The sequence below is a fragment of the Myotis daubentonii genome, chromosome 16 (assembly GCF_963259705.1).
Source record: "Myotis daubentonii chromosome 16, mMyoDau2.1, whole genome shotgun sequence".
Taxonomy (NCBI): Eukaryota; Metazoa; Chordata; class Mammalia; order Chiroptera; family Vespertilionidae; genus Myotis; species Myotis daubentonii.
The window spans coordinates 17,147,404-17,168,938 of NC_081855.1; the positions used below are offsets into that span (position 1 = coordinate 17,147,404).

The following is a 21,535-nucleotide window of genomic DNA, read 5'->3' on the forward strand; positions in this document are numbered from 1 at the left end:
TCCCTGGTTTGATTTCCAGTCAGGGCATATGTCCAGGTTGCGGACTTGATCCCAATAAGGAGAGTGCAGAGGTGGCCGATCGATGATGTTTCTCTCTCGATGTTTCTATCTCTCTATCCCTGTCCCTTCCTCTCTCTCTAAAAATCAATAAAAACGTATTTTTTAAAATGTGACAGGTAAAATCGGGCAACACAGGGGACAGGAAGAAAGGTGGGAATCCTAATCTAGGGAAAGAAAGGATCTGAAAAACTTCAGTGAAGGTGCATGGGACCAGTGACAATGGAGGTGTCAAGAGCCGGGTCCTTGATCTACCTCTTCATCAGACAGATCCTGCTGCAGGCGGCGCTTCTTGCCAGCATAGCGCAGCAGGGAGGTGAGCGCACGGAGGCCAAAGTCATAGTGGTCCTGCCTGGAGAGCTGCTGCACAGCCAGGGAGTAGAGTGTGTACACCTTCTTGGCCAGAATCTGGGGAATGGAAACAGAGGAGGAAACAACCTATCTCTCCACAAACCCTTCTGCTTCATTTAGGAAAAGTTACAGATACAAGAAGCTAAGTCCCAGGACTTGAAACAGCTGGGAGTTGCTCTATGGACAATCCTAATGAGGTCTTGTCAATTGCATAATCATGGACTTGTAACTTCACACAGAGGGGAGACCTCTGCCTCCATATCCTATTGACAGGGCATTCCTTACAGGATAAACTGACTGTGGGGCCTTCAGGAAGGTCCTCTGTCCAGGGAGTAATCATGGAAGGAAAATAAAATAATTGGGGAAGAAGAGATTATCGGAATACCTTGCAGTTGCCAAAGCCCTCCCCAAAGAGAATGATTTCTGCAATAAGAGTTGAATCAGGCACCACCATGGCAATTGGACGGAACATGGATTTAAGATTATCAGGAAGCTCTGTACGACCAGCATAGCCTGGAAAACAGAGCCATTGGTTTAGAATCTATACTGCTTCCCCAAGACTCACTTCCCCATCAGTCCCATGTTCCCCTCCCCTCGCTCCATCCTAACTTTCTCTCCCCAACTCCACCTCCAAGATTTCTTCCATTCTCGTCTCGGCCCTGGCTCCTCCCATGCCAATCTGCTCCTCTTTCCTATCTCTAGGCCTTTCCTTACTTTCTGTGGGGCCTTATTCCAAACTCAAATCACAGAGCTGCCAGGTTCCCATCTCTCCAAGTTCCATTTATAATGTCAGTCCTAATAGAAATCACAGCTGCATCTCTGATTCTTTCGGTACCTAAACCCTTTCCTGTTTTCGCCTAGACCCTTCTGTCAGAGTTATTCCTAGAGAACAGTAATGAGAGACCCTACTGCCTCACTTTGGGGAGAGTCTCCCATTTTCAACAGGGATGGAAGATAGGACTCCTGGAGCTAGTTCAACGGGAGAAGATAGTTAAGTACTCTCAAAGCCTAGGGCTACCTATACAGGGTTTACAGTTGTTCGTATGGAAAAATAATACCGTAATCTATATAAAAGCCTAAGCGACTGTCCAACCAGTAGCTATGATGTGCAATGACCACCAGGGGGAAGATGCTCCAACCAGTAGCTATGATGCACACTGCCCACTGGGGGCAGACGCTCAATGCAGGAGCTGCTGAGCAACAGCAACTTTGCAGAGAGCCCTCTCGCACTCCAGGACCCCTTGGGGGGTGTCAGACTGCTGGTTTCTGCCCGATCCCCGCAGGCCAGGCCGAGGGACCCCACTTGCTGAAGGGACCCTGCTCACTCTGCAGACACCCTTCTGGCCCAGTCCTGCCCCACCAGCCAACTTTTAATTAATTTTCAATGTGCACGAATCTGTGCACTGGGCCTCTAGTTAATAAATAATACAGGAATAAACTCTATATGTTGTGTGCTCACAACTATAAACCTACTTTTGCCTCACTTTCTATACACATAGCCTCCCCTTCTCCCAGAAAGTCGTATGTTGGTTCTTCTCTCATACTTCGCTGTCTTTAGCCATATTTTACTTGGCTAAATACACGGGCCTGGCAGGACACAGTTGTTTGCCCTGGACACCCAGTTCTCCCCCTGCCCCTGGAGCCCCATCTATTCCCTGGCCCTTACCAGGATTCATGGTGATGAAGATCCCACAGGACCACACCAGATTTATTTCAAAGCCCTCAAAATAGAAGCGGGCGAGGCTGGCAGCCAGGGCGGATAGGATTGACAGGATCTGCTGGGCCACCACTGACAGCACCTCAATGTTGATGCGGTTAAACTCATCAAAGCAGCCCCAGGCACCTGTCTGTAGGGTGGGAGGCAGATTCACTGGCAGCAAGAGAAGTGCCCCAGGTTGGGAGAAACTAGGAGCTGTGACTAACATAGCCCTGCCTGGAGTGTTCTGGTAGGCGAGGTGGCCTCCAAAATGTAGGGAGGGGGGCAGGGAAGTGGGCAGTGGGAGCATAGTGCTGGTGTAGTTCCTGGCCAGAGCTTTCCATCAGACAGGGACAGTCCGGGGGAATTCTAGAAAAGGTGTGAGTTGGAAAGAGACGGGTAGAGAACTTGGGAACACTGAGCGCATACACTATGCACCAGTTTACAGGCATTAACTTATTTAATCCTTAGAGAATCTTCTGATTTTGCAAATAAGCAGAGTGCAGTTCAGGGAGGTACAATTTTAAGAACTGAAGTGATGTAATGTTGTCAGTTACAAAGCACTAAATCAGATTTGGGTTCCAGCTGATTTTCTGGGACTAAAGATATTTAAGGGGCCTCTGGGACAGGATGGCAGGATGCTGACCTGGGCCAGGCCTGAGTACATGCGGCCCATGGACTTATAGTCCAGGCCCTCGGAACAGTTGACCACGATGACGTAGATGCCAAGGGACTTGCCCAGGTCCTTGACGGTCTCTGTCTTCCCCGTGCCGGCTGGGCCTTTGGGGGAGCCCCCTCGATGCAGGTGCAATGCCGTCGTCAGTGTCATGTAACACCTGAAAATTCAGGACAGGACTCAAGTCAGACTCCTGGGAGCCTTCACTCGGCATTCGCTGCCCCCACCCAAACACCTTGTTCATCCCACATGGCTGACCTGTCTGTAAGGGGGGTGATGACAAGCCGGCCAGAGTTACCCAAGTACTCATAGCCATACTGGAATTGTGTGTTGGTCTGGCGGATGATACAGTCATCAAGATCCTGGAGAAATGGCAGAGTAAGAGAGAGGTGGGCTTAGAGGAAGAGTTAGAGCTGGGCAATGACTGAGAGTAGGGCTGGTGATGCAAGGAGGTCAGAGTTAGAAGATGAGGGGTTCCATTTAGAGTTAGAAAGAGGAAAGAGTTTATAGCCAAGATGGACACTGGGTTCATTGCATGTCAACCCTAGTCCATTGCAGCAGTCTTTCTAGTTCTGGTCAAGTGACACCCATAGTGAATACCAACTGGAAAATGGTTGCCATTTCTGATTTAAGAGACTTGCGACAGAGTTAAGAACTAGATTAGGGCACTGTAATAGGACTAAGGCTTAGATTAGAATATTATTGTATTTAGAGAATAGGAACTTAATTAATGCATTAGGATTGGGTTTAAGGTACAAGAGTGGGGAGCTGGCCCATCTGCACCTTCTCCCAGTAGAAGCGCAGTTGGCTGAGCCACTCAAAAGCATTGACATCCATGAGGCCACTCTTATAAAGCTTCTCCAACACATCTCGGGCATGAACTTCTATGGTCACCAGAGCCACAATTTTAAGCCGCATGATCTTGGTCAAGTTCCCCCTGATAGCTTCTGAATACTTATTCAGTATTGACACCTGCAGAATGAGGTGGCAGGGAAGAGAGCAGATGGATCAATGCAATCAAAGTCAATCCCACCTCATCCCAGCCTAACTCAACTTTCAACCCCAAGCTAATCCCAACTCCACTCTAACTCCAGATCCCCAATATCAGCATAGAAAAAGGTACTTCTATTCCACCCAAACTTTCCTCACTGACTTCTCCCATAAAGCACCCTCATTCTGACCCTGTCCCACCAGCTCATCTCTAATTCTGACTCCAATTTATCACTCCCTCCCTCCAACTCTAACTCCAGGCCCATCCTGTACTTGTAGGGTTCCCCACCTGCTTCTTCTTCATGACCTTGAGGATTTTCTTGTCTCCCCGCTCCTTAGCTGTCTGCAGGCACTTGGCGACATCAGCCGTCCACTGGATCTGACTGGCAGCGATCACCATCTAACACGTGTACAGAGGCCGTGTTCCAAAACCCTGTCCCTGGCTACCCACACAGCCCAGCTCCCATCTCCAGGGACCAGGCGCTACTCTCTCATATGCTAATCTGCTCTGAAGGGTGGGGCACATACTTAAAGTTAGGAGCTAAGGGTCTGGCATGCAGGGTTCCAGGGCCTAGGCCCAGAGCAGGGGCACAAGAAACCAGCATTTTTTTTTTTAAACCAGCATTTTCATATTTAAGATTTTGTCTTTACCTTTGCTGCTCCCTTTCAGCCCTATGTTTCTTGTTCCTTCATTTCTATTGACCCGAGCTCACCTGGCCAGCCCAATCCTTCACCCATTTGTCCCTCTTGTTAAGAAACTTCTTGAGGGCCAGACGGCAGTTCCGGAGAAGGTCCCGTAGGGTTATCCTCATGTTCCGCTCCACATCGCCAAGCCAGGACTGAGGAGAGGTGAGAGAACAGGATGGCTCAGCCTCAGAGGCCAAGACAAGAGTCCCCACGGGAAAGATGCTTAAGCAACAGAACTGCAGGGCATGGACCAAAGATAAAAGTAGAACCTGGGTAGTATCTGGCCTGGGCCCCTGGGGGATATGGAGGCCAGATGACAGATTTTTGGGGTCACTGTAGAGATTACAGTTTTCAGGAAGGGCAAAACGTGGTTAATATCCCGTCACAGAGATGTTCTCTCCTCACAGAGCAAGCAAACTTCCTAACGGGAATAAAATCAACTTGATTCTTAAACCCTTGCCACAACTCACCTCCACAGGCCCTTCTAAAATTACCGAGTGGAGGAAATCAATATATTCGCCATCACCTGAAAACATTCCCACAGCTTCCCATTTGCTGCTGGGTCCCCCAACCTGTAGAAATAAGAAGCTATTAATGGCCTGAACTGCTTACTCCTAGAATCTGCCTAGATGGTGTTTGAGCCCCTTTGAGAGTAATGTCTGCTCCTCTCCCCTCAATATTACCAATTCTAAAAAGTTCTATCCCACATAATCCAGAATCATTAATATCCCCCTCCCATTGGGAGGACATTGTCTCCTTCAAGGCCTTGAATAGCTTGACCTCAACATCCTCCCCTGCCCTTCATCTCATTATAGCCAACTCTATTTACCTTCTGCATTCTCAGAAATTTGATGTTGTCAAAGCATTTTTTGAGGTGTGGCTGCACAGCCTCTGGGTTGCGAGACTGGCCCAGAATCTCCAGGAGGTCATCATTGGACAGGAAATAGAAGCGGGGGAAAATATGGCGTTTGGTCTCTAAATACATATCCAGAGACTTCTGAATATCTTCCAGGATTGCGTTCATTTCTATCAATGAGTCCAGGAGACCTGGGAAGAAAAGCAATAAATGACATTTGATGGCTCTTTTACCACTGTCCTGAGTAGATCCAGGGTATCCAACTATATCTACTCTGCCAGTTCTTGAATGTTAGAGTACAGATTGTCATAATTGTTTTAGGAAGCAGAGAAGTGTCCCCAATCAATCCATCATGCTTATCCCATTCTCTATTAATTCATTATAAAGTATTCATTATATACTATTCTATACATTATACATTATTATATACCACATATGATTCTATTAATATACTACATCTCTCCTCAGTCTTTGAAACAGTTTCATTTCACCAAAGAACTGGGGCTCTGCCAGTCACCCCAAGAGTCTGAAAATTAGAGATTGTTCTACACATATACAACCTAACAAGTCAAATCATTAGAATCAAATACTTAGCTCATGCACACAATAAAAGAGGACTGCAACGACTAGAGTTGTAATATAGCACTGTGAAAAGAGCACTAGACAGGAATTGGCACAAAACATTCAAAGTGCTGAAAAGCAAGGGCCTACAACCAAGATTACTCTCTCTTTTAAAATCAAAGCTATCATTTAAAATCAAAGGACAGATAAAGAGCTTCCCAGACAAGAAAAAGCTGAAGGAGTTCATCACCATCAAATCAGTATTACAAGAAATGTTAAAGGGACTTCTTGAAGAAGAAGAAAAAATATGAGTAAGAAAATATCGCAAAAAGAAATTCTCACTGACAAAGGCAAACACATAATAAAAGTCATAGATTACCCAACACTAAAACTAGTTTAAGGTTAAAAGGCAAAAGTAGAAAGATTATGTGTAATTACAACAGCAAATTAAGGGATACACACAAACATACATACACAAAAAGTGAAAACATGACAAAACAAATGTGGCGGGATCAAGTAAAACTGGTAGTGATGTGTTTGAAATTAGCAACCAGCAACTTAAAATAGATGCCTGGCAACCACAAACATGGCAACCACAAACATGGCAACCACAAACTCAAAGTCTACAGGGTATTCAAGAAATAAAGAAGGGATCCACAGAAATAAAGAGAAAGGCATCTACTGGAAAGTTATCAACATACAAGAGAAGAGAGCAAGAGCCCTAACCGATTTGGCTCGATTCCGGTCAAGGGCATGTACCTGGATTGCGGGCACATCCACAGTAGGGGGTGTGCAGGAGGCAGCTGATCAATGTTTCTAACTCTCTATCCCTCTCCCTTCTTCTCTGTAAAAATCAATAAAATATATTTTTTAAAAAAAGAGAGAAGAGAGCAAGAGAATAAGAAAGCAACAGAGAACTATAAAGACAATCAGGAAACTATTAATAAAATGGCAATAACTACATACCTATCAATAATTACCTCAAATGTAAATGGATTAAATGCTCCAATCAAAAGCTAAATGGAGCCGAAACCGGTTTGGCTCAGTGGATAGAGCGTCGGCCTGCGGACTGAAGGGTCCCAGGTTCGATTCCGGTCGGGGGCATGTGCCTGGGTTGCGGGCACATCCCCAGGGGGTGTGCAGGAGGTAGCTGATCAGTGTTTCTCTCTCATCGATGTTTCTGACTCTCTATCTCTCTCCCTTCCTCTCTGTAAGAAATCAATAAAATATATTAAAAAAAAAAAAAGCTGAATGGATGAAAAAAATGTGCCACATATATACAATGAAATATTACTTAGTCATAAAAAGAATAAAATCTTAACCATTTGCGACAACATGAATGGACATAGAGGGTATTATGCTAAGTAATGTAAGTCAGACAGAGAAAGACAAATGCATATGATTTCACTTATGTGGAATCTAAAAAACAAAATAGATAAAACAAAACAGAAACAAATTCATATACCATATGATCTCACTTATATGTGAAATCTAATGAACTAAATAAACCAACGAACAAAACAAAAACAGAGACATGGATACATGGAACAGACTGATAGCTGTCAGAGGGGCAGGGGGAGGGGGAACTGGATGAAAGAAGTTGAAGGGATTAGCCAAATAACAGATATGCATAACGCAGACACAGATAACAATGTGGTGATAGCCAGGGGGAAGGAGGGGTGGGGCTGGGGCTGGGTGGAAGCAAGCAAATCAGGGGGGAGGGGAGAAGTGAAATGGGGACATCTGTATCAACAAAAATAAAGGAAAAAAAAAAAAAAAGCCCTCATAACCAGGCCTGTGAGGCTCAGTGTTTTTTTTTTTTTTTTTTAAATATATATTTATTGATTTCAGAGAGGAAGGGAGAAGGAGAGAGAGATGGAGACATCAATGATGAGAGAGAACCATTGATCGGCTGCCTCCTGCACGCCCCCTACTGGGGATCAAGCCCACAACCAAGGCATGTGCCCTTGGCCGGAATCGAACCCGGGACTCCTCAGTTCTCAGGCTGACGCTCTATCCACTGAGCCAAGTTGGCTAGGGCGAGGCTCAGTGTTTGAGTATCAACCTATGAACCAGGAGGTCACAGTTGGATTCCCTGTCAGGGCACATGCCCGGGTTGCAGGCTCAATCCCCAGTAGGGGGCATGCAGGAGGCAGCCAATCGATGATTCTCTCTCATCATTGATATTTCTATCTCTCTCTACCTCTCCTTGAAATCAATAAAAACATACTTCTTTAAAAAGAAAATTTTTTTAAAAACCTCATAGACACAGAGAACAAACTGATGATTGCCAGATGAGAGAGGGATTGGGAGGCTGGTGAACAAGGTGAAAGAATTGAAAAGTACAAATTGGCAGTTATAATATAGTCACAGGGATGTAAAGTACAAGCTTAGGGAACATCTATAATAATAAAAGCGTAATATGCTAATTAGACCAGACAGCCAAACAACCTTCCGAACATCATTCTGGAAGTCCTTCCAGATGAAGCCTCCGTGGAGGGAGCCAAGGCAGAGGCGGTTAGGGGCAATCAGGCAGGCAGGTGAGCAGTTAAAGGCGATCAGGCAGGCAAGCAGAGTGATTAGGGGCGATCAGGCAGGCAGGCAAGTGGTTGGGACAATGAGGCAGGCATGCAGAATGGTTAGGGGTGATCAGTCAGGCAGGCAGGCGAGCAGTTAGGAGCCAGCAGTCCCTGTTTCGAGAGGGATGTCCGACTGCCGGTTTAGGCCCAATCCCCCAAACCCTGTGGGATCGGGCCTAATCCAGCAGTCGGACATCTCCCAAGGGGTCCCGGATTGCGAGAGGGTGCAGGCCAGTTGAGGGACCCCCTCTCTCACCCCTCTGCATGAATTTTGTGCACTGGGCCTCTAGTAGTCAATAATCTATAATAATAAAAGTATAATATGCTAATTAGACCAGACAGCCTGGGCTGCGAGGGCTGAGGCAAGCCACCGCAGCTGCAAGGGCCTAGACCCTTGCACAAATTTTGTGCATTGAGCCTCTAGTGCTGCAATAACTATAAATGACACCAGGTGGGTGCAACACTAACAGCAGAATAATACATGTTGTCACTCAACTTTGCATATCCTAATAATACTTACATTTTATCAGAATAATTATGTGGGGTTTCTTATATGTATACTCAATTCTTGGGAAAAGGAAGAATTGTTAGATTTGACCCTAAGCAAAATAAAGAAGTTCTCTATACCACTTGACAAAACTCTCTCCTCAGGATACCCATTGTAGGTGCCAGTCACAAAAAACATGACTTCCTGATTCTTTAGGCCAATATATAGCAATCAACCAGGCCTCACGATGTTTACCTCTTTCCCCATCCCCTACCAAAGTATCTACAATGAAGACTAGTTAATCTGATAACTAAAGTCAATGTTTTCAGGGGTGAGGGGAGTGGGTGGGTGGAGGTGGAAGAGGGTATGGGGGCATAAATAGTGATGAAAAAAATAAAATAAAGAAAAATAATAATAAAGTCAATGTAATAATAACACAAGCTAATAGTAACCAAGGGCTTACTCTGTGCCATTTAATGTGATAAGTGCTTTATTTGCCTGATCTCATTTATCTGCATCATCTCATGAGATGAGTCAGCTAGAGAAGAGGGAGTCCTGCTGGTGTGGCTCAGTGGTTGAGCATTGACCTAAGAACCAGGAGTTTACGGTTCGATTCCCGGTCAGGGTATATGACTGGGTTGCAGGTTCAATCCCCAGTGTGGGGTGTGCAGGAGGCAGCCAATCAATGATTCTCTCTCATTGTTGATGTTTCTCTCTCTATTCTTCTCCTTTCCTCTCTGAAATAAAAACATATTAAAAAAAGAGAGAAAGAGAAGAGGGATTTCTCAATCAGGACTTCCTGAGACACAGTGTTATTAATTGAGCACTAACTTTACAGCAGACCCTCTACTCAGCGTTACATACTCCTGTATAACTCTTGTAAACCCTGAGAAATAGCTATCATTAATCCCTCTACTACAGGTGAGGAAACTATGGCATGGAGGGAGGGAGCTGCCCAAGAGCATACAATCAGTAAAGCATAAGTCAGATTTTGAACTTGTCTGACCTATTCCATATCCCATTCTCTTAACCACTACATTGTACTCCACTCAAACATTTATTGAACTGAATTTACTGAACTATTATTTAATGCTTAGAAGTAGCCATGGTGATGGTATGGCAGCCAGGTACAATAGTCATCTTTCAATAAGTGAACCAGGTGGCCATGACTTCACACATAAAACACAACCGGAGGTTATGTCAGGGCAAGAGGCCAGGGAGCTCAGACCTGGATAGTGGGTGCTCCGGAGAGCATTGCTGTCCTTGCTCATCCGCTCCATGATGGTTTTCCACCTGCTGTTGATCTGGTCAAATAAGGCTGATTCATTGGGCAGCTGCTTACGGATGTCCTCTCCTAGGAAGATATTCTGAAGGGCCAAGAATTTTGGAGTGAGAGCTGTTTCTCACATACTCTCCACACTCTGCTCCCTGCTCCCAGACCATGGGTGACAGTTGAGTAGAAGATAAGGAGCATTAGAATCAAAGGGTCAGAGAGGTCAGAGATCTGGGTCCAAGAAAAATAATGAAAGAAGAACAAGGCTTTTCAGGGAGGGAACTGACGATGAGAGGTAATAACTAGTGCTTGGGTCCTGAATGAAGAATCGCTGTGGCGGTGGGAAAATGAAGCTGATAACGGGGCACATATTAGGTCCTATGCAAATAAGGGAGTGAAAACAAGGTGTAGGAAGAGCTCAGGCTATGAGTCCTGACCTCCAGGTACATCCACTGACGCTGTACTGTGAGCACTGTCTCAATAACTTCCAAGATGAGGGAGAGGCAGCGCTCCCAGTGGTCCACCTCCTTCTCAAAGGCCTTGACAAAACGAGATGCCTTCATGGTGGACAGAGCCACCTGGTTATCTTCCAGTGCCTGGAATACTTCCTCTGTGCCTCTGGGGAGAAAAGCATCAAAATCATGTTCCTTCCCCATCTGCCAGTCCTTGTCCCCGCTCCGCAGCCCAGGTCACACAGCCCTCCCCTCTCTCGCTCCCGAGGCCCTCTCTACCTGAGCCGGTGATAGCCCTTATCCTTGTAGGGTATTAAGTCCAGCTGAATCACTTCCCAGGTCTTGGCAATGTTTTGTAATGCCTGTGGAAAGAAATCGGGGGACACAACAATCAGATATTTAATCCCCAAGGGGAACAGGAGCTGCAAGAAGCCATCAGACGATAAAAAGCTGGAAGCCTTTGCTCCAGGCTTAGGAAGCGGGGGGAGTATGGAGAGGACTCTGTCATACCAACTCTATTGCCAGTTCTTTGGTTGCTGAGGCAGAGATCTCCCCAATCTTCTCCACATGTTGATCCATTCCAAGTTCCACAATCTTCTCCAAAGTAAAACTTTCAGATTCCTGATCAAACTCCCGTTGGATCTCATCCCTGACCTGATCCCAGTGCCTGCAGCCAAGGACAGAGGTCAGTTTAGAGGGCAGAACACCAGGGCCTGCTGAAAAGTATTAGCACTAGTTATTACCTCTCATCGTCAGTTCCCTCCCTGAAAAGCCTTGTTCTTCTTTCATTATTTTTCTTGGACCCAGATCTCTGACCTCTCTGACCCTTTGATTCTAATGCTCCTTATCTTCTACTCAACTGTCACCCATGGTCTGGGAGCAGGGAGCAGAGTGTGGAGAGTATGTGAGAAACGCCTCTCACTCCAAAATTCTTGGACCTTTAGAATATCTTCTTAGGAGAGGACATCCGTAAGCAGCTGCCCAATGGGATATTATGATGTATATTTATTCATTCATGATTTCACCCCTATTTACTAAAAAGGCTCTAACAGGCAACTTAGGCACTGTGGGGAATACAGAGATTGATGTGCGATTCTCAGGAGAAGGGAGTTAAGATGGATCACTACAGTTGTATTATAGATTCTGTGCTGGGCTAAGTGCCCTACATGAAACATCTCACTTAATTCTCACAACCACTCTATAAATCAGGGGTGGGAAATGTCCAGCCCGTAGGCCATATAAGGCCCACAGAATCATTTGGTCTGGTCCTGCCAACGCATTGGGGGTGAGTTCATTAAATGTTAAGTATAGCAGATTAATTTTTAAGGGGATGATTTTGCATGGCCCACGAATGATGTTATAAATATCCAAATGGCCCTTGGCAGAAAAAAGTTTCCACGCCCCTGTATAAATGATGAATTATTGTCATTCCATCTATATATGAAGAAACTGAGGCTTAGAGGGATTAAATAAGTTAAGTAAATAAAGTGGTTAGGTTATACTTAATCCCATACTTAATGGTGAAACATTGCCAAAAACATTATCCCTGGAGGCAATGCAAAAGAAGTAAAATTATTTTCTCCTAAATAGATAGGTAATTAATTACTAAAACACCATTTGTAAAATAGTTTATTCTATACTCAATGGTTTCAAAGGACCCTTCTATTAAACTTGAAAAACAAAAGTAGAAAGAATTAGAAGAAAGTTGGAGAGGATGAATTTATAACTCTGGGGTAAGGGAGGTCTTAAACAAGGCACAGAAGCAAAAACCATAAAGAAAGTTGTTGCCCTGGCCAGTGTGGCTCATTGGTTGGGCTGGTTCAATTCCCAGTCAAGGGCGCACGCCCTGGTTGTGGGCTTGATCCCTTGTAGGGAGGCAGCAGATGGATGTTACACTCTCACATCAAAGTTTCTCTCTCCCTCTCCCTCTCCTTTCCTCTCTTTCTAAAAATCAATAAACTATTTTTTAAAAAGAAAGAAAGTTATACTTTTGGCTGCATCGAAATAACTTTTGTATGGCAGAAGGCATAAAACTTAGCTAAGACAGATGGCATAAAGTGAGAGGAGACAGAGGGGGAAGGAAGCAGAGAAGGAATCCAGAATCCAGGACAGTGGAGAAACAGAGGACCGTGGCGGCTCTAATGAAGGTCTCTTCCAGAAGGGTGTTTGTAGACAGAGGGGCACAGAGAGCTATGATCACCACGGAGGGGACAGGCCAGACGGTCACCCCAGGAGCGGAGGAGACTTACCGCTCTCTAAGAGCGGAGTTTCGCAGGTCTGAGATGAGAGGCATGGTCCTCTTGAACTGCTCGAGTTTTGATCGAGTGGTTTCAATAATTTCCCAGTTTCGGTCCTGAGCAAAAGTGGGAAGTATCAGAGGAGCTGACAATCTTCCCTGCACAGTTCCCCTTCCTCAGTTGGCTTATCTTCTGCCCCCTTCCCTCCTTTCTTCACACACCTTAAACTCTTTGGCTAGTCTTGTAAGGCGACGATACAGCCCATGGGCCATGGTCTCCATGGTCTCTGTCTGCAGGTTCAGGAACCGACCGGTCTTCCACTGGTTCCAGTTTTCCTCCCAGTCCCGTGTGATCTCCCAGATTTGCTGGAGTGCGTCTAGCTCCTTCGTGGCAGAGAGCAGAAAGATGTAAGTAGCATGACTCTTGCCCTCTTTCTTCCTGACAAACACTCAGGTTCTTTGCTCCTCTCATCTGAGTTTTTCCCTCCAGGCAATAGAGCTGCCTCCTCAATTCAGATTTCTTTCTCTACTCTCTTGCCTACGAGCTCCTCAAATAACAAGCACAGGGGAGTATATTCAGCATCATTAGTCAGTAGAGACATGCAAATCAAAACCACAATGAGACTCAACTTCACACCCACCAGAATGGCTAGGACCCAAAAAAAAAGTGGGGGGCGAGGAGTAAGTGTTGGCGAGGATGCAGAGAAATAGAAACCCTCGTACATTGCTAGTGGGAGTGTAAAATGGTGCAGCTGCTGTGGGAAATAGTTTGGCAAGTCCTCAAAAGTCAAACATAGAATTACCATATGATCCAGCAATTCCACTCCTGGGTACATACCCACAAGAACTGGGAACAGAGACTCAAACAAATACAAGTACACACATGTTCATAGCAGCACTACTCCCAACAGCTGAAAGGTGGAAACAACCCAAATGTCCATTACTTGTTAATGGATAAACAAAATGTGGTAAATTCATACGATAGAATACTAGCCAGCCACAAAAAGAAATGAAATATTGACTGGCACATGCTACAACATGGATGAACCTTGAAGATATCATGCTAAGTGAAAGAAGCCAGATATGAAGAGCCACATATTTGTATGACTCCATTTATATAAAATGTTCAGAATAAGCAAATCCACATGCATAGGAAATAGGTTAGTGGCCAACAAGGACTGGGGAGAGACCGGATGGGGAATGACTGCTGTGGATACAGGGTTTCCTTTTGGGGTGATGAAAATGTTTTAAAATTAGAGGTAATGGATACACAACACTGTGAATGTACTAACTGCCACTGAATAACTGTTCGCTTTAAGCTGGTTCTTTTCTTATCTGAATTTTACACCAATTTTTTTAAAAAAGCTACTCATGCCTGGCCAGCATGGCTCAGTGGTTGAGAGTCGATCTATGAACCAGGAGGTCACCTTTCGATTCTGGTCAGGGCACATGCCAGGCTTGCAGACTCAATCCCCAGTAGTGGGAGGTGCAGGAGGTAGCTGATCAATGATTCTCTCTCATCTTTGATGTTTCTATCTCTCTCTCCCTCTCCTTCCTCTCTGAAATCAATAAAATATATTTTAAAATAAAATAAAATAAAATAAAAAGCTCCTCATGCACCCATCTTCCTAGTCCCAGCTGTTTTTCCAGGCCCTTAGGCTGAATTCACCTGTCCCCTGCCCCATATGCTTAATTACCATAGGGCCTAACTCAGCACCCCACCTTCTCCAGGTTCTGCAGGTCCTTGGAGGCTGGCTGCTCGATCTTGAAGATGCCCAAGTTGGCACGGAGAGTGTTTTCTTCTTCCCTCATGGCATTCAGCATGGCCCGCATTTGGGCGATCTGATCTAGAGCAGTCTGGTGTCCCACACTACTGGTGAAGGGGCCTGTGGAAAATCCCAGATGAAGCTCAGATTCCCACTCAAGGTCATGGTCCTCTGAAAGGACTGTCATCGCTCTCCTACTTCTTTATGGGTAAATCTCACTTCTTCCTCACGAGAGGGAAGGAAAGGAAAATAAGAGAAAATGCATTGAAAGGATGATGATTAATCTTACCAAAACTATTACATGTGGCTCAAGAATCAGAAACAGGTGGGACTTGGGAGGTGGGTGTACGAAAACTGGAACTGTGAGTTGGGCTGCTGTCTTCTGACCAACCACAGTTGGGTTGCTGACAGAAGTGCCACTGCTCTTTTCCTGTCCCCCCAACAGTCCCTCCGCTCATCCTTGTTCGCACCTCCCTCGGCTGTAACCTTTCAAAGACTTGGTCAAACCAAAGGTAAAGGAAGAGGAGAGGACACGAAAGGGGTACCTTTGATGCCAAATTCTTCCAGAAGATTATGGGCTTTCTTCTTGAAATCATCAGCTGAGTGAATAAGGCTTGTCTTGAATTTCTCCTTGTGCTTCTTCAACATCTGTTCACTGTCCAACAGAGTTTGTTGGAAGACAACCCACTCCCCATTGAGACTGTTCAGCATCTCCAGGACCTGGGGACATCAGAGAGGGGAGGGTGACCCACGAGCAGAAGTTCTGTCCATCTCACCAATGCCTTTAAGGGCTCTTTTCTGATCCTCCACAGCAGTCTGTGACCAAGGTCTGCATGCAAAGAGGCCCAAAGAAAATCAAGCAGTGAGCTGCTGGGCCTAAAAGAACTCCATAAATAGCCTTAGTGGGTTATCTCAGTGGATTAAGTGTCAGCCCAGGGACTGAAGGGTCCTGGATCCGATTCCAGTCAAGAGCAGGTACGTCGGTTGCAGGCTTGATCCCCCTGATTGGGGCGCATGCGGGAAGCAACCAATCGATGTGTCTCTCACATTGAAGAGCCTCTCTCTCTCTCTCTCTCTCTCTCTCTCTCTCTCTCTCTCTCTCTCTCTCTCCCCCCCCCCCACCCCCTTCCTTCCACTTTCTCTAAAAAAAGAGTCATTGGGGAAAAAAATATCCTCAGGTGAGGATTAACAACAAAAACAAAAAAACTTTAAAAGAACTCCATAAACTAACCAGAAATATCATTTGAATTAGTTTTGGCTCTCAGAGGCTTTTGAATCTTGAATCTTCTCCACACCCCCCACTACACACACACACACACACACACACACACACACACACACACACGTCTGCTCTCCCTCCTGACAGCAGAGGGATCTACTATGAGAGATCAGCTTCCCATACTACCTGCTGCTGGCATGGGTTCAACTTGGGACCAGATGGCACCGGAACTCACATTCTCCGCAACGGGCACCTCGTACTTCTCAAGAATGGCGAACTGCTCGTGGATGGGAGGAATCTGGGTCTCCAGGTTGGGCAAGTCGTGCTGCAGGGTATCCATGAGTTGCAAACTGACCCCTAGTTCCTCCAGCGTCTGGGGAGGGCGGCTTATTCTAAAGCCGGGCAAAGAGCACAGTTAAGGAGACAGGGCAGGGCATGCTCTCCCCGCCCGCCCGTGCCATGCGCCCCGCCCGCCCGTACTTCTCGGCGTTCTCCTTCAGGTAGGTGTGCAGCTCCAGGAGGCGACGGGCAGCCATCTCCTTGAGCAGCGTCGTGAACTTGTTCTGCCACTCATTGCAGTGCTGCACCAGCGAGAACTTGAGATGCGAGCAGTCCAGCAGCACAAACTGGATGTTGAGGACGGTCTCCTCCTTCTGCACGTTATTAGCAACCTCTGTGTAGCTGAAAGGGCCCATATTCCTGCTAGCATGTTTTTTTCATGGACATGCCCACTGCCCTGATGCCAGTTCAAGTTCTCATTTCCTGCCACCCAGACCTGTGCAGCAGCTCCAAAGCTTTCTGCTCCACCCCATTGTCTCTCATTTCAGTCGACCCAGACACGGCTGTGACCATGTCATCTTCCCACCCACTGCCTTCAGGACAGCTATCAGGTTCAGTCTGGCTTTCAAGCCTTTAGCATCACATGGACCTGGGTTGAGTTCACACAGGTGCTCACTAGCTCTATGACCTCAGGCAGGTTGTTTAACTGTTGGAAGCCTATTTCCTCACCTGTGTCATGATGATAAAAATAGGCCCTACCTCACAAGGTTGCGGAGAGAATGAAGTTGGTTGTTGCCTATAAAACTCTTTGCACCCTCCCTTTTGTGTATCTATGTTCCAAATACTCACTATTTGGCAAACATGCTGATATGTTCCCAACTTCATGCCTTTGCTGATGCTATTTTCTCTCCCTGAAATGCCCTCCCACTGCCCACCTCCGCCTGTTGAAATCCTACCCATTGCATAAAGCCCAGCCTCACAGTCACTCCCTTCATGAAGCCTTTCCTATGTCCCTGGCTGGAAATTCTGTCCTCCCATTGAACTGCCCTGGTACCTTGTAAACCTTAATCATATACTTTTCACATTTGAAGCTTGTATAATAGCAAGCACCTGAGGACTGTACTTTAGAGTTTACAATGTGCTTTTACATATATTGAATAGTCTCACAACCTTGTAAGTAGGTGGTGTAATATCTGTTTCACAGGAGGCTGAGGCCTGGAGAACCTAAGTGCCTTAAGATTCCACAGCTAGCCCTAACCCAGCCGTGGGCAAACTACGGCCCACGGGCCGGATCCGGCCCGTTTGAAATGAATAAAACTATTGAAAAAAAAGACCGTACCCTTTTATGTAATGATGTTTACTTTGAATTTATATTAGTTCACACAAACACTCCATCCATGCTTTTGTTCCGGCCCTCCGGTCCAGTTTAAGAACCCATTGTGGCCCTCGAGTCAAAAAGTTTGCCCAACCCTGCCCTAACCGGTTTGGCTCAGTGGATAGAGCGTCGGCTTGCGGACTGAAGGGTCCCAGGTTCGATTCCGGTCAAGGGCATGTACCTTGGTTGCGGGCACATCCCCAGTGGGGAGTGTGCAGGAGGCAGCTGATCGATGTTTCTCTCTCATCGATGTTTCTAACTCTCTATCCCTCTCCCTTCCTCTCTGTAAAAAAATCAATAAAATATATTTAAAAAAAAAAAAAAAAGATTCCACAGCTAGAAGCAGCAGAGCTGGGATTTCATCAGTTCCCACGATGCCCCAGCCCTGTTCTTTTATCTTCCCCACCACACTGTAGCCCTCAGGCAGAAAACACTTGTTCATTTCTTTTATTCCTCAGGATCCATAGAACAACGGTGGTTTCTTTAATAAATGTAAGACTAACCAGAGGACAAAGAGATGGGAGATCTTTTCCTGACTTTAGAATTTAAGCATCTTCTTCAAATGAACTCCAGCCTACCTTCTTAAAGTGGAAGTGTTCACTTCTCTCATCCTTTAGATGCCAAGCATTTCCTTCTTTCCAACAGGACCCTGTGGGTACTACCCACCCAAGCGGCTTTTCCCCTAAATCTTATCCAGCTCGTACGTGATCTCCACCCCTGAGAAGCAAAGGTTCCATGCCCGAGGCCCTGTTCTTTCCTATTGAGGACACACTTTCTGCACCTCTCCTTACCCCCAGCCTGCCTTCTGAGCCTCTAGCCTCCTGAGATTCTACACCAGTGATGGCGAACCTATGACACGCGTGTCAGAGGTGACAGGCGAACTCATTTTTTTGGTTGATTTTTCTTTGTTAAATGGCATTTAAATACATAAAATAAATATCAAAAATGTAAGTCTTTGTTTTACTATGGTTGCAAATATCAAAAAATTTCTATATGTGACACGGCACCAGAGTTAAGTTAGGGTTTTTCAAAATGCTGACACGCCGAGCTCAGAAGGTTCGCCGTCACTGCACATCTATACCTTCAGAGACAGACCTTCACATCCACCTGCCCTCCTTACCGGGCAATGTCGGCATCAAAAGAAGAGACAGGGGGGTTGAGACGCTGATAGCGACGAATAAAGGAGTCCTTGTTGATCTCCCAGATTTCCCGATACATATCCCAGGTCTTGAGATAGTTCTGCAGCAGGCTTGCATTATTCGTCATACCACTGCTGATCTGGGCCTGGATCTTCTTGATGTCCTCATCACGCTCTTCAGGACGCAGCAAAATGCTTCTCATTAACTTTCACTTCAACCCAAGCTCCAGCCTGGCCCTTGGCCACTGCCCCCGACCCTCCACTCCAATATCACCTCCACAAAGGAATAAGACTCAAACATGAGCATCAGAAAATAAAGGAGAAGGCAGAAAGTAAAAGTATGAACTTAATCTATAAGATTCAGATATATCAGCTGTTGGTATCTGGACCTGTTATATCCCAGACCCAGTCCTAAATTTGTCCTTCCTAATCTCCCACCCCGAATCCCAAATCCCAGGAGCATCTGTTACCTAATCTTCTTGCCTCCATCCCTGCCTTTGCTTCTTTCCCCAATCCAGCCCCCTGACCTGCCTTTTCCACCCGTACTAGAGATGACTGACCAGTATCTGGAAACAGCTCTGGTCTCTCCTCCCAGCTCTGCCCATGCCTAAGCCTCTGCTATCCCTGCACTAAATTCCCTCCCTATTGTCCACTCACCCACGATTAAGTGGATGGGGTCACGAAAAAACTTGCGCTTGAGGAGAATTTCAGGGAGGTGGCGGAAGACAGAGATGGTGGAGAAAAGGTGGTTGCCAATGTCATTGACCACATTTGCCAAAGTCTGCAGAGTGGGTGAGAACTCCACCTGTGGGAACACAAGGAGAGAGCCTTCGCACAGGCCACGGAGGAGACAGGCCTCAGGACTGGTAAGGTTGAACACCTCAGAACCAGATCTGGAGGCCAAAGGATAAAGTCAAGGTCAAGGGTCAAGTTTAAGGATTGAGGGAGACTGGAGAATAAAGTATGATCATTTTCAGGTGTTGGGGGCAAAGCGGTGCCCACCTGTTTCGCATTTCCCTGCATGTCATTCTGCAAAATTACAAGGACTCGAAAGAGTGGGTTTGGGGAGGTCTTCCCATCCCCATTGATAGCTTTGGACAGTTCCAACAGTGACCACTTCACATTCAGTCGCAGGGCGTCCTCCATCATGTGGTCCAACCGGATCGTGTATAGCATCCACTGCTGCTGAATCTGGTGGGAAGAGGGAAGGGAAAGAGAATCCTCAGGGAAGACAGTAGGTCTGGCCAATGGGCGGGGAGAGGGGCAGGGGGAATAGGCTGGTTAAACAGAAAGGCAGGACTCTGAGTCCAGAAGGAAGAAGGTTTGACAGACTGAAGGTTGGGTGAATCCAAGAATAGAGCAGGATGTTTGAGAAGCACATACTGGGGTAAGGGGTGGGGTGGGGGAGATTGAAAAAAACAAGAGAATGGTCTGTGGGCCTGGGGGCCTGGGGGCTTCCCCAACCACAGAGCCCTGGCCACAGGACCCCTACCTCAGCGCCGTCATTCTTGAAGACTTCATAGGTGTTGGTCATGATGGCTATCACATCATGGTGTAGGCTCACCAATTTCTGCTGCACAGCTGCCCGATGCTCTTTTTGGTCCTCCTCGAATTCCAGGTCCCTGTACACCCGTTTGCCGCTAATGCGTACCAACAGTGTCTCTGATATCTCTTGGGCTCGCCAGCCAATGGTCAGAGTGGATGCCTTGAACTCATTCACAATCATCTGTACCTGGACTCAGAAACGCCCCCATAGGGTGGGGGCTTCAGCTTGGGAAAAGACCTTCTGGGCCCAATTCTATCCTCCCACCTGTCCTCTGCCTAGAGTTGCTGACAGTAAAAGTCCTTCCCCAAGCAAACTTCATTTATTTCCCATTACTCCCTGGTCTCTCCACCACTGCCTACGATTCAGGTACTAATTTCCCGTGCACCAGCCTTTCGCTCAGCCCTTGGGGTCTAATGACCATGGCCTACCTTGCTGGCATGGGTGCGGCACTCGGTGATGAAAAAGGCACTGGCCCCCTTCAAGGACCAGTGCAGTTTCTTGAGTCCAGGGTGGATCTTCTTATCCAGGAAGCGGATGCGTTCTTTGAACAGGGCCTGCTCATTTGGGGAGAGCATGGCAATGATCCTGCGTAGGAGAGCAGACTGGTAGCTGATGGGGACAAGTCTGAAGACCTCTCCTCCACACCAGAACCTTGGTGGGAAAATCTGAAAGTTCACGATTCTAGAGTGCTTTTCAATAAAACATTCTGCAACGATGGAAATGTTCTACAATTGGTGCTAATACGACAACCACTAGCCACCTGTGGCGATGAAGCATCTGAAATGTAGCCTGTGCAAATGAGTGACTGAATTTTTAAAAATTATTTAATTTCGCCGAAACCGGTTTGGCTCAGTGGATAGAGCGTCGGCCTGCGGACTGAAGGGTCCCGGGTTCGATTCCGGGCAAGGGCATATACCTGGGTTGCGGGCATATCCCCAGTGGGAGATGTGCAGGAGGCAGCTGATCGATGTTTCTCTCTCATCGATGTTTCTAACTCTCTATTTCTCTCCCTTCCTCTCTGTAAAAAATCAATAAAATATATTTTTTAAAAAAAATTATTTAATTTCAATTATTAATTAAAATAGAAATAGCCATATGCTGCTAGTGGCTACCACAATGGATAGTTCCATTCCAGACACCCAAAAAAGACTTCTGGTTCCACCCCCTTGGACTTTAATTGGGCTGAAAAGGTACCCAACCCAGGACAAAGCCTCACTCCAAAATGAGTGCCAAGGGCATTAAGAATTGACTGCATGGCCTTGGTTCAATGAATCTGATGTTATTCTGTGTCCATAATCCGAATGCCAGTTT

General features: G+C 46.3%; 1 protein-coding gene across 1 annotated transcript in view; it reads right to left on the reverse strand.

Annotated features, from left to right (window-relative positions):
* The window catches only part of DNAH2 (dynein axonemal heavy chain 2), a 107,495-nt gene that overhangs the window by 52,710 nt on the left and 33,250 nt on the right, over positions 1-21,535 (reverse strand). The window contains exons 15-39 of the mRNA XM_059668738.1: positions 20,653-20,809; positions 20,171-20,410; positions 19,681-19,869; positions 19,336-19,483; positions 18,661-18,853; positions 16,367-16,567; positions 16,122-16,278; positions 15,213-15,387; positions 14,624-14,787; positions 13,124-13,285; positions 12,915-13,018; positions 11,176-11,332; positions 10,945-11,027; positions 10,651-10,831; positions 10,169-10,307; positions 5,287-5,504; positions 4,928-5,029; positions 4,484-4,609; positions 4,060-4,170; positions 3,564-3,752; positions 3,039-3,142; positions 2,751-2,940; positions 2,075-2,255; positions 794-921; positions 313-465 (exon numbers count right to left, since the gene is read on the reverse strand). Coding sequence (XP_059524721.1) covers positions 313-465; positions 794-921; positions 2,075-2,255; positions 2,751-2,940; positions 3,039-3,142; positions 3,564-3,752; positions 4,060-4,170; positions 4,484-4,609; positions 4,928-5,029; positions 5,287-5,504; positions 10,169-10,307; positions 10,651-10,831; positions 10,945-11,027; positions 11,176-11,332; positions 12,915-13,018; positions 13,124-13,285; positions 14,624-14,787; positions 15,213-15,387; positions 16,122-16,278; positions 16,367-16,567; positions 18,661-18,853; positions 19,336-19,483; positions 19,681-19,869; positions 20,171-20,410; positions 20,653-20,809 — 3,952 coding nt within the window. The remainder of the gene's footprint in view (positions 1-312; positions 466-793; positions 922-2,074; positions 2,256-2,750; positions 2,941-3,038; positions 3,143-3,563; positions 3,753-4,059; positions 4,171-4,483; positions 4,610-4,927; positions 5,030-5,286; positions 5,505-10,168; positions 10,308-10,650; positions 10,832-10,944; positions 11,028-11,175; positions 11,333-12,914; positions 13,019-13,123; positions 13,286-14,623; positions 14,788-15,212; positions 15,388-16,121; positions 16,279-16,366; positions 16,568-18,660; positions 18,854-19,335; positions 19,484-19,680; positions 19,870-20,170; positions 20,411-20,652; positions 20,810-21,535) is intronic.